The 12,502-nt window shown below is 63.1% G+C and overlaps 1 protein-coding gene across 1 annotated transcript in view; it reads left to right on the top strand.

Annotated features, from left to right (window-relative positions):
- Nucleotides 1–9,713: 9,713 nt before the first annotated feature.
- Hrh3 (histamine receptor H3) overlaps nt 9,714–12,502 on the top strand; it is a 10,987-nt gene continuing 8,198 nt past the window's right edge. Inside the window, exons 1-3 of the mRNA XM_013030342.1 lie at nt 9,714–9,832; nt 10,402–10,519; nt 10,762–10,888. Coding sequence (XP_012885796.1) covers nt 9,714–9,832; nt 10,402–10,519; nt 10,762–10,888 — 364 coding nt within the window. The remainder of the gene's footprint in view (nt 9,833–10,401; nt 10,520–10,761; nt 10,889–12,502) is intronic.

Genomic DNA, 12,502 nt, shown 5'->3' with positions numbered 1-12,502 from the left:
CGCCGCGGGGTCGGCCGCCGCTCGCCCAATCAGCGCCCGGCCCGAAGGCCGCGCCAGGGGTGGGACTATGCTGATCACGTCGTCGGGGCGGCCCCTCCTCGGGGTGCCACCCTCTTGAAGGAGTGATTGCAGTGATAACCAGTCACCACGACGAAGAGGCGGGGTTATGCAAATAATGGCCCGTGAGGTGGGAGGGAAGGAGGAAAGGGCGTGGCCGCGCTGGACGCGAGTTTACAAACAGTGAATCAGGTAGGGGGGGTCGCCCGCCCGCCCGCCCCTCGCCCGCCCGACCCGGTGGAGGCTCCCCACCGATGCATACCAGCTCCCTGTCTTTGCGAACTACCTATCACCGTCACCCAAAGCCTTGGCACAGAATGACACCTCTCCCGCCGGCTGGCAGCCCACACCGCAGGCTGCGGCCGACCCCGCGGCCTCCGGCCCTGCGGGCCCTGGCGTCGGCTCCGAAGCCTCGGGCGAGCTCACCAGCCCCAGGGCCAGAGCCTGGACGGGAGGGCCAGCCGGGCCCTGCAGATGACCGCAGAGGCTGCGCCTCCTAGGCCGCCCCCACCGGGCGGCGGAAGGCGGTCGAGGGCATCGCCACGAGGAAAGGGGCGCGTGGGGGGAGCCCGGCCCGGGCGCGCCTGGAGCTCGCGAAGCCCGCCCGGAACTCCTCACTGACTGCGTTCTCGCCCCCCGAGTCCCCCGCACCCACAGAGCCCTGACAGATCACCCGCCCCGCCCGCCCCCCACGCCCGCGGTCAGAGCCCGCTCCAGGCCCGCACTCCCTCCGCACAATGGGTCTCTCGGCTGGGCCCCTGGCGGGGCCAGGCGCGGGCCTCTGAGGCCCCCTGTGCAGGTGCTTGCGGTGACCGTGGGCCTGGGGCCCTGCCCTGGCTTTGGCTCCCGCCCAGGGGCTGCGCCTCTCTCTGCGCGCTGTCAGCCGCTCTGGGGAGCCCGCGGGGTCTGGAAGGAGCCCCTGTGCGGTGCCCGAAGAGACGGGAGGGAGGCGGACCAGCCTCGGAAACAAAGGCGTTGCCATGGTTACGGCGGAGGAGAGCGACTCGAGCCTGCAGAAGGAAGGGCGCGGTGAGCCGGCCCCCAGCCAGGACAGGGACCAGGGACGGCGGGCTGTTGCCACGGAGATGGCCAGGCTGGCCAAGCTTCTCAGCTTTCCTTGGGGCCTGGCCCAGACAGCTCAGGGCCCCCCAACCCTGCACTCGCATGCCCCCCAGCCCCATGAGACTCTGACCCCTGTGGAAGGGACATGGCCCTGAGTCTCCAGCCTGGGCTCGCTGAGTGAGGCTGGGCCTCACTGGGGCCTTGGGGCTGGGACAGGACCCGACCCCCACCGAGAGGTGTGGTGACCGATGCAGAGGCCCCTGTGGCCTGGCCCAGAGCAGCTACGCGTGGGCACCCTTTTGTCAGCGGTGGGGTGGGACCCGGCGGCCCCGCTGACCAGACCAGAGTGGACTTCTCCAGGAATGGGATGGGAGGGGTGGGGAAGGGCAGAAGTGGCTGGGGGCATGGCGCGGAGGGCAGGAGGGAGGCCGCCCCAGCCACCCGGTGTCCACGCACATTCCACTTCCCCGTGCAGCAGCAGGGCCGAGGGTGCGCGTCATCGTTCACACTTCACAGATGGGGAGGTCCAGCCTGAAACCGGTTAAGTGACTCGTGGGCCTGCCACGCGGAAGAGGTCCGGCTCCAGGCACAGCCAGCCTTATGGGCCCACAGCCAGGCCTGGCCCAGCCGCAGGGCTGTGGGAAAGCAGAGGCCTCCCCAGACCCCAGACCAGCCCTGCCCGAGCCAGCGGCGCCCGGCTCTCCCTTCGCACGCACACCGCTGGCCCCCACCCTGGGCTTCAAGCAGCCATGGCTCACACGGGAAGTGCCAGTCTGATGGGCCATTTGGGGGTCACTCCCTGCAGACCTGCGCTGAGACCAAGCAACCCCAGAGCAGAGCACACAGCCCAGGCTGTGCCCCGCCCCGGGGGGAAGGGGGGAGAGTGTCATCTCCCAGCCCCATCTTCTGAATTTGAGGGGAATCTTAAGAGGATTTGGGGACCAAGCCCAGCCTGAGTGCTCACGGACATCATTCCTGGGTCCTCCTCTGTCCTCTGCCAAGGAACGGGGCTGCTCCTCCCTAAAGCAGGACATCAGGCCGCGCACCCACCACAGGCCCCAGCAGACCCTGGGGTCAGCCACACGCACACGGGAACCCCTGTCCTGAGCACATGGTGCAGGGGGAAACTGAGGCACGAGGGGCAGAGGAAGCTTGTCAGAGCAAGGCAATGTGCCGGTGTGCCACAGCTCCCTGCCCTTTGGCCTCCTCCACTCTTACCTCCTCCCCTGGGCTGGGAGCGTGGCTTTATCGCCTCATCTGGGCCTGTGTACAGGGGCCCAGCCCAGCCCGGCCCAGCCCAGCCCAGCCCAGCACAAGGTGTGGTGCCCAAGAACGCCTCACCTCGCGTGGAGGCCCTGCCTGGCCGGCACCACCTGCACCCCGCGGCCCCGTTTCTGAGGGGGCGCTTCCATGCTCCTTTCTGGGGCCGGCTCGACTCTAATGTGTGGACACAGGCTGGGCAGCCGGGGGCCACAGAGCCCGGGCGGCTCACGCGCTCGGCGGCCTCCCTCGGCCCCCCCATCCAGCCGTCAAGGCTCCTCTGCAACGTGACAGCGCTCGGGTATTTTTAGGTTTGAACCCGCCTCGTGAGGAGACAAGTTATCAATAGCAGCAGTGAAAGGCCTTCTCTTCTTTCCTCCCCATGTCTTTGGGACCTGAGCTGCCTGCACCCATTCCATTCTGCCAAGAGAACACGGGAAGAGCCGCGCTGCACTACTCAACTTCCCACCCCGCTTCCGCCCCACCACGCTGAGTGCAAGGACAGTTCCAGGCTGGCCCCACGCAGCCGCAGCCCTAGCCCACCTCAGCCTGCTGGCAACGGGGCGGGGCTCAGCTGGGAAGAGGAATTGGGGGGGGCGTCTGACATCCCTCCCCCACCGTGGACAAGACCCCCTCAGGGGCTCCATAGTTGCAGCAGCCCCAGCGTTTGTTGAGCATTGACTGTGTGCTTGTGTTTATTGAGCGTCTACTGTGTGCCTGTGTTTATTGAGTGTTTACTGTGTGAGCGTTGGGCTAAGTGCCTTAATAGCAGCTCCAGCATTTATTGAGAGCTTGTTGTGTGCTTGACACCGGGCTGGGAGCCTCTGAACACGGGGGTTTTTGGGTTTGGGGTTTTTTCGTTCCCCCACCCCAGCCCCACCCCCGCCTCTTTCCTCTTCCTCCTCTTTCGGAAGTGCTGTGCTCAGCTTCACCATTGAGCCATCCCTCCTGCCCCGCTTCTGCCATCTTACCTTCAAGGCAGGGTCTTGTCTGTACCTGGGCCAGCCTGGGCTGTTTGTGCCTCTGTGCATTGGTGGGGACACCAGGCTGTTGGCTGCGACGGCGTCTCACGAACCTGCATGCCCAGCAAGCCTCAAACTGAGATCCTCCAATCTCCACCTCCCAAGTTCCTAGATTACAGGCCGCTGCACCCAGCTTCTGAGTGTACCTTGAGCCTCAGACTTATCACCGATGTGTGGTAATCTGATGGGGATGGCGGGCCCCAGGTGCTGGGGACCCCGAGGCCATGCCAACACCACTGAGCGTCTGGGGAAAAGGCTTCCGTGGAGATGTGGGTTTGGGAAGACAACCACAAGCCAGCAGGCCTGTCCTGCTCTGCAGCCTTCCTTCCCCACACCCTCCTCCTGCTGTGTGCCAAGGCCCTGGGAGCAGAGGCCCAGGGGAGACCCCAGGCTTGTCAGCCTGGGAACCTCACAAGAGGGAACATGCAAGTCACTTGGCTGTCTTTCTTCAGGGCTAGCTAGAGCTCCATTTCTGAGAAAGCCCAGAAGCCACAGAGCCCCAACAAAACAGAAATGTTCTCTCTCCTGTGCCCAGCCCAGGCTGGCACAGGGCACGGGCCTCATCTGGACCTCACAGCCTAAAGCAGCTGCTGCTGCTCCAGCCCTCACCGATGTCTCTAGCTGGGAAGAAAGTGGAAGGCAGAGGAAGGGCAGCAGCACTGCCCTCACCAGATGAGTCCGCTCTCTTTGGGATCTGTCCCCGAAGACGCACCAGGCACTTCTGTTCATGGTTCGCTGGCCAGACTTCCTTCCATACCACTTGGGGCAAGGCAGCAGCCTTTTGGCCGGGCGCTGTGCTGACCTAAATGAACAGCGGCTGGGAGGAGAGATTCTGATGGCCACTTTTTAGAAGGGCATTCCCACTGGCCCTACCCTGGAGACCACTAGAGCCCAGTGCTGGGCCCGCCTGCCGCAGGAAGGCTCCCAGAAACCCAGACACGGAGCCCTCTAGAAGCGTCCCTGAGCGCCCACGCTGGCAGGCACAAGACCAGGACGCTGCTGTGGAGACGGGGCAGTGCCGGGTGGCTGCAGCTGGCACGGCCGCCCCGGTTCCCAGCGCTCTCCCCACACAGGGCCGCGGCCTGCTCTGCGCCCAGCCTGGCGCTGCGCAGCCCTCTCCTGACTGTGTGTGGCGGGAGGGAAGGCTGCACCTGCGTCTCCCCTCTGCCCTAAGTGAGCAGCTGCCACACACCAGCTCCCCAACAGCCCCTGGACAGGGGCTAGCCCCGCTCTGCCCCCTCTCCCAACCCTTCCCGAGGGCTCACTCGGGTGGGAAGGGCATGCACACATCCATGCGTGGGGCCCGGCGGAGGAGCGGCAGCCGGGAGCCAAGTGCGTCGGCCGGAGCCGCTGGCTGGGCCTCGGTGCCAGGGACACCGCTGTGTGGGGGTGAAAGGGGCATCTTAAACCCTCGTGGGCAGCCGGATGGGGGCGGGGACAGAGCCCGGAGCAGAGGGCAGGGGTGCGGCCCCTTCCTGGAGTCGCCGGGGCCCACGAGGGGCGCTGGCCCCGCCCCTGGCCCGGCTCCCCACCTGCACCATCCCTTAGAGCTCGAGTGGAGATGTTAAGACAGCCAGGCGTTCGGGCGTCCCGGGGATGCCCGTGCCCCTCCATCCCCTTCTGAGACGAGGTCAGGAGGGAGGAGCGGAAGGCAGGCGCGGGAGACCCGGCCACGACCCCTGGCCTCGCTGCAGTTGGCTGGGAGCCCAGCTCTCGCTATCCGGGCTCAGCTCCCTTCTCTGCCAATGCCGTCGGAATCCGTAGCGATCTTGGGGCCGGGTCTGTGGTGCTTGGTGGGCTCGGCGGAGCCCGGCCGCCCTGTGGAAGGGCCCCCTCTGCAGACTGGCATGCACCGCCTGCGCCCAGCGCCCTCTCAGCCTGGTGAGGGCCAGCCAGGCAGGCGGCTGGGGCTGTTCTGGAAAGAGAGGTGAGGGCCCTGCTGGTGCCACCACCCCCACCGCCTCCCCGCTAGCCAGGAGGCCATGCTAGCACCCAGTGCCCCCCCCCCACCGCCTGAAGGAGTCAGGGGCCCATGCTCACGGGCAGGTGCTGAGCAGACGCCTGTGGTCTGCCGGGGTGGGTGGGGGCCGCCCAGGCAGATGGCTTGCGGTGGAGACAGAGCCCTGGTCCCCAGGAGTCTAGGTCTTTTCATTGGCTCCTAGACGTCTGGATGCCCAGGCTCTTGGGGCCTGGGGCAGTGGGTAGGCTGATCAAAGTGGCCAACTCAGAGGAGCAGAGCAGGGCTGAGCCTGGAGCAGAGGAGACAGATTCGATGCCGGCTGCCAGCTGCCAGCTCCCCATCCAGCCGCAGCTGAGGGCCCATCCCCCATCGGTGGACGTGGGGCACACCCAGGTCTTCATCCTGGTGGATGACGAGTCCTCGCACTAGCTCACTTTTCCACACGGGGCGGGGATAGCGTCTGTGGGGTGAGGTCTCTGAATGACCTCCTCTTCACCAGGACATCCGGGGTGGGAGAGCGCTCCAGGGTGACATGCCAGGCGGGGCCCGCCAGGGGGCGCTGGGCTGCACCCCTGTGTGTCTGGAACATGGCACCTCACTGATCACACATCTAGGGAAAGAGGAGGTCATGTGATGCCAGGGAGAGGCCACGCTGGGCCAGGTTGGGCGGGAGTGTGAGGCAGAGGGCAGGGGCTGGAGATCCAAGGAACGGGCACAACCCTCCCCATGGCCCCCTCCAAGCCTGCAAAAGGTGGGCCCTGGGGCCGGGGGCCTGGGCCTCTCCTCCTCCGACAGACCTTGTGCTGCCACTTTCTGCTTCTGGCTGCTGTTGCCCTGCTGGAAATGAAAGGCACAAATGCCTCTTTGCTGGAAAACGTGTGTGTGTGTGTGTGTGTGTGTGTGTGTGTGTGTGTGTGTGTGTGTGTACTGGGGCTTGAACTCAAGACTTCACGCTCTGCTTGGAGTTTTCCCTCAAGGTTGGCACTCTACTAAGTTGAACCACAGCTTCACTCTTTTTTGTTTGTTTGTTTGTTTGTTTGGGGGATCTGGTTGTGGGGCCTGAACTCTGGGCCTGGCCGCTGTCCCTCAGCTCTTCAGCTCAAGGCTAGCGCTCTACCACTTGAGCCACAGCGCCACTTCTGGCTTTTTTTGTTTTGCTTACGTGGTGCTGAGGAATTGAACCCAGGGCCTCAGGCATGCAAGACAAGCGCTCTACCACTGAGCCACCTTCCCAGCCCCCACTTCTGGCTTTTTGCTGCTTAATTGGAGATAAAGAATCTCATGGACAGGGCTGGGACAGTGGCTCAGTGGTAGTGTTTGCCTTGTATGCATGAGGCCCTGGGTTCGATTCTTCAGCACCACATAAGCAGAAAAGGCTGGAAGTGGCGCTGTGGCTCGTGTAGTAGACCGCTAGCCTTGAGCTGAAGAGCTGAGGGACAGTGCCCAGGCCCAGAGTTCAGGCTCCACAACCGACAAAAAAAAAAAGAAAAAAAGAAAGAAATGTATAAGATGGGAGCGGGGGAGAGGATGCTGGCGGCTCATGCCTGTGTATCCTAGCTAGCTCAGGAGGCTGGAATTGGAAACCAGCCCTGGCAAAGAAAAAGAAAAAGAATCTCATGGACTTTCCTGCTTGGGTGGCTTTGAACCACAATCCTCAGATATTAGCTTCCTGGGTAGCTTGGATTACAGGCGTGCGATGCCAGCCCCCAGCGCCCTCACCCGTGCCAACCACAGGAGCCCCTGGAGGTGATTGTTTTTTTTTGCCAGTCCTGGGCCTTGAACTCAGGGCCTGGGCACCACTGTCCCTGAGCTGCTTTTGCTCAAGGCTAGCACTCTACCACTTGAGCCACAGCACTATTTCTGGCTTTTTCTGCTTATGTGGTGCTGAGAAATCCAGGGCTTCATGCATGCTAGGCAGGCACTCTACCACCGAGCCACCTTCCTTGCCCAGGAAGTGCCAGTTCTGTGGCACTACCCCCACCCCCTCAGCACCCCAACATGCTTCAGGGGCTCAGGGACAATGTGCTCCCAGGATTTCTCATGTTCTCAGGTCTTGTGAGTGTGTGTGTGTGTGTGTGTGTGTGTCCTGCAAGTCCTGGGCTCCCTGCTGACCCAGGGACACCCGACCCCTGCCCTCCCCAGGACTCTGTGACACCAACCTACCCTATGGGATGGAAGTGGTGGCCTCTTCTAGACCCCCCGCTCCATCCCTACATGTAGACATGCCCAGAGAGCACACAGACACAGCCAGACACAGCACGCAGCCAAACAGGCAGGTAGGCCCCCAGCCCCGGGGCTCAGGCCTCACAGTCCTTCCTTCATCCCCCCAGGACCAAGACTCTCTTCGTTAATGGGATCTGGAAGGCCCAGAGCTAAAAGCAGTTGGAATCGCTCATTCATTATTTTCCTGGCAGGGCTGGTTCCCTAAGGAACCACCCTGAATCACTGCCCTGAATCCCAAGGGACTGTGGGAGTTAAACAGAGCTGCACAGGGTAAACTGAGGCAGCCCCTCCCCAGGGCAGGGCTGGATCAGAGCCTCCCCTGGGGCTCACCATCCTCTGACATATCTGTATACACACACACACACACACACACACACACACAGCATAACCACCAGCACTGAGGCTTCAGAGCAGCTCAGGTAAGGGGGAGCCCAGAGGGGCCTATGGGTGTCTGCAGCTGAGACAGGGGACTGTCTGGAAGGGGGTGGGGTCAGCTTCCAGGCCTCACTCTCAGCCCTGGCACCAAGGCGGCTGCACCAGGCACCAGGTGGTGGAGGCTTTCTGCCGTCACAGTCCTCATCTGCAGACCACCTGCCCCCACCCCACCCTACACACAGACAGGGCCGGGCCTGGCCAGGGGTCGGCCTGGCCGGCTGCCCTGCCTGGGCCCAGCCACCCAACCACCCAGCCTGAGGTGTGCAGGCCAGGCTCACCAGGCACCTGTGCTGTCCCATCTGCTTCAACCGGACCTGCAGGGCACTCTCCGCCAGAAATGGAGGGAGCCGGGCATGTGCAGGGAAGGTTGAGTTCCGGTGCACCGGGCTGGCGATGGTGGACAAGGAGTAGGCACAGACTTCCTTCCTGGGACAGATGCGGCTGTCCAGAGCTGGCCTGCCTGGCCCTCTTGACAGCGACCAGCGGGTCCTTTCTCTCCCTCTCTATTGTGTTTGCTCGTCGTTATTCTGTCTCACTCTGTCCTGGGCTCAGGACAGGCAGCAGAGACAGGAACTCAGATAAAAGGCCACCAGCTGGCTGAGGGTGGCCAGTGCCCTGCGCCCGGGCCACGTCAGAGACACAGCGGGCACAGGCTCCCCGGGGAGCGGGGATTCCGAGGGCAGCCGCTGAGAGACCAGGCCCACGCACCACCACACAGACTCTGAACAACACTCAGCCGGGCACCATGGTGGACGGGCCGGACCCATGCAGAGAGGTTCCAGTGTGTGGCAGCCCCTCTCCCTTTTGGGGAGTGTGGGGGGAGGCGGGAGGGCAGGTTAGAGAGGCATGAGAGACCTCAGGACACGCTCCCTGCCTGGGAAGAAAGCCAGCTCAGGGAAAGAGTGGGCAGGAGGCAGCAGCCCTTTGAGTGCCTGGATGCAGCCATGCCTGAACACCGCCGCTGAACGTCGCAGACCTGGGCGACCACAGATGGGCCTTTTGCCTCCGAGCTTCCAGGGGTTTCTGTTGTGTTTTGCTTTTTTCACTTCCAGCCAAAGGATAGCAATCCTGTCTTTGGACCTCCCGTTCCACCTCCTTCTTAACTCTTGAACCTTGATCTGCCTGGCCTCAAAGACAGAGGGAGTCAGACTCAGCTTTTTATTCTACATTGGTGGCCTCAGACGCCATTTTTATCCTGCCCTGGCCCTGAGCTCATCAGGACGCACCCGGCGCTGGCGCAGAATGTCACGGGATGGGGGGGGGGGAGACAAGGAACAAAAAAAGAAAGATCTGCATTCCCATATTCAAATGAGCTCCGCAGAATGAGAGAGAATATCAGGTCCTCTAAGGGGAGGTGCACGCTGGCCCCACGCCCTGGCTGGGCCCCCAGCGGTCACTGGGACTGCAGCTGGCCTTCCATGGCCCCTGCTCCCTCATTACTTCTCATTAGCGAGCCCTGTCCTCGCAGCAGAGGCTGAGCGCCGCGGGCAGCGGCATCGGGCTCGCCCTCCATCAAGGGAGAACGGTCTTTTCTAGCAGAGCAACAGAAGCCAGAGGCAAGCGGCCACCCAGGCCGGCACTGGCTAGTCTGAGGGCTGGGACCTTCCAGCCCGGGGCACCTCCACCCAAGGCCCCAGTCACCCGTGGCATGCCTCCTAATGACGGCCTGGCAATTCAGTCTCAGGACACTCAAAATGCAGCTCCCCGTCAACCCCCTCCCCAACCCCCAAGCTGCTCCATGCCTCTGTGTGGACGCCAAACCTGAGTCAGGTCGGACCAGAGTCCCTGCTTCTCACAGCCATCGAGATCTCCGGTCAGTCTCCCATCTGGGCTGCACAACAGCATCCAACGAACCCCGCCTTCCGTCCTCATCCTGCCGGAGAACCCCCCCCCACAGCCACCTGCCAGTCCCCAAATTCCCCCGAGCTCCGCCTCACCCTGAGGAAGCGCCAGCATCCTGTCCACGCCGTGGGCTGTCACCCCACTTGCCCCAGGCCTCCCTCCCTCCCCATGCCTTTGTCTCTGCTCCTGCCCATTCACATCCCATCCCAAGCTGTGCCCACAGCGGTGGCCCTTCATTCTGGGAGGCAGCTGCTGTGGGATGGCATGTGGACCACACTGCCTGGCCCGTGACCTCGGGCCATTCAGACCCTTCTGTCACTGGGATACAGCCCCTGGCAGGACACTATGCTCAGGGGAAGTGCCTGCCCTTGGGTATGGACTCCAGACGTGAGCCCTGCCTCATGGCACCAACTCTGTGGGCAGGAGGAGGAAGCTGCTACCAGAGCAGGCACTGTGCCCGGGGTGGGGGCGCAGGTGAACACCACGCGGGCAGTTGGCCACAGGCTGTTCTCCTCCACTGCTAGGCCCTTTGGGTACTAGGTGCCATTTTGGGGCTGGTAGTCAGACACTGAAGGAGTGGGCTTCAGCAGGTGAGAGCTACGCTCCTGGACCCGTCACCGCCCACCATGGCCGCTGCCTCCGGGCTGCCTCCTTGCTGGTCTGGGTGGTTTATTGACAGGGCCTCTTTGAGGCAGATGTGTTGGGATAGATGTTTGCAGGAGGCAGATAAAACTCATGGGTGCCCAGTCTCCTGTCATCGATTTGGCTCTGGCCCAGGGCTCTGTGTCTCCATCTTCAGGTTTTTCCCTCCAGGCCTCTGGCTCCCTTAACTAGGACACCAACTGCTGTCCCTGGACGCATGGAACTTCCCACTGACCACACTCCCTTTTCTACCCACAGCACGGAAATGGAGAGTCACTCCAAGACAGAGTCCTCCAGGACCTGAGCCCCATGAAGCCTGCCTTGTTCCGCTGTCTGCAGGAACAGGGCCATGCTGGGGCCTTGAGCAGGCATGCGGGCCACACTGGTACATTGACAGACCTCAGGGGCCCTCCTCCGGACCAGGCCAGCACGCTGGGTTGTGTGTGTAGGCCCCAGGCCTCGTGTAATCCTAGGCAGGCGACCTGCAGGCTCTGCTGGTCCTTCCTTCCCGCTGTCAGGGCTCCTGGAGCTAATGAGGTCACATGAGTGAGGGCTAGCCAGATCCACGGGGCGCCCACCACAACCACTGTCCTCTTGTCAAACCTCTGGGCTGAGCACTCCCAGGAATCCGGTTCGCCTCCATTTATGGAAGACCACCAGGCATCCTAAGGTCCTAAGGTCATACCATGGGGTCCCACAGGGCCAGGGTGGAAAATGACCTCTAGGACAGAGTGTGGTCCTCAAGGTGGGCCTTCTACTCCGAGTACCTACCGGCTGCGGCAGGGATGACACACAGACATTCTTTCAACACTGCCCTCGGGGCGACAATCCCTCCCAATAACTGTGGGGGTAGGGGCTGCGCTGGAAGGAAAGACCACCGAGTTTCCCTGCCCAGCTGGCTTTCTGCCCCACTGGCTCTCTGGGGGTGAACAACAGGCAGGGAAGTCTTTGGGGAGAAAGGTGGGGGAGGGGAGGCAAGCAGACCTCCACCACACCCCAGCCCTGGGTTCTGCTTGGGGGTCCCAGTAACTTACTTGGACTTGAAACATGCATTCTGCAAGTTTCCAGATTAATGACCACCACCAGGACAGTGGTGATTTTGCAAGGACTTTACAGACTTTTGCTGACTGTCCCTCAAGCCTGGATGAGTAGCAATTAGTATTCCCTGTGGCACTGTGGGGTCCCTGGGGCTCCAGGTCATAGGAGCCAGGCCTCTCCCAAGGTTGGGTGGCGTGGGGGTCACAGGCCAGGCTGGGGCGGCCTTGGGAGTGAGGGAGGGACAGGACCCAGAGGCTGCTGCGGGCTGGGTCTGTGAACAGCTCTGCCCAGCGTCCCAGGCCACAGGAAGGCTGGGAAACAAGGTCTGAGGGGTGAGGGATCATTCCAGCCAGTGCCAGGAGCCTGGCATCAGGGCCACCAGTTGGGTGCCTGAGTGGGACAGGTCCTGCCCAGTGGGTGAACTGGGCTGGGGTGAGTTGGTCTGGGGGAGTCTGCCAGAAAGGTGGGGGGTGAACTGGGGTGGGTCCCCCTTCTCTCCAGCAGACTAAGCAGTGCCCACCGGCTGGGCTGCTGATCTAGGCTCCTCTGCAACTAGGCTGCAGGAAGAAACCCCAGTCTTTGACCCCTCCCCAAAGTTCCCACCGGGCGCTGGGGGAGGGGCAGCCCTCACGTGATCAGAGCTGCTGTCCTTCAGGGGGTGCCGGCGCCTCCCCCACCCTCTGCTCACCCCCCCCCCCAGCCCCCGCCGCTGGCCACCGAGGAGCAGGCGCCGCTTCCCCTCTCCCTCGGGCGCTGTTCCCTGTCTGCTGTCTGCTGTCTGTTCCTCGGTCCCAGCCTGACGCTGGGTGGCTGTTTCCCTGACTGTGGGTGTCTGTGTGTCGGAGCGTGGGCATGTCTGTCTGTCTGTCTGCGGTAAGCTCTCCGCGTGCCTCCGTCCTTGACCCTGGGCACCTGAGCACGCGGGAGGGGGAGGGAGGCTCCGCGGCTCTCCTCCCCCGCC

Source organism: Dipodomys ordii, unplaced genomic scaffold (assembly GCF_000151885.1).
Source record: "Dipodomys ordii isolate 6190 unplaced genomic scaffold, Dord_2.0 Scaffold129, whole genome shotgun sequence".
Taxonomy (NCBI): domain Eukaryota; kingdom Metazoa; phylum Chordata; class Mammalia; order Rodentia; family Heteromyidae; genus Dipodomys; species Dipodomys ordii.
Note: the sequence above shows the minus strand (reverse complement) of the source record. Positions and strands in the feature narration are given on the sequence as shown.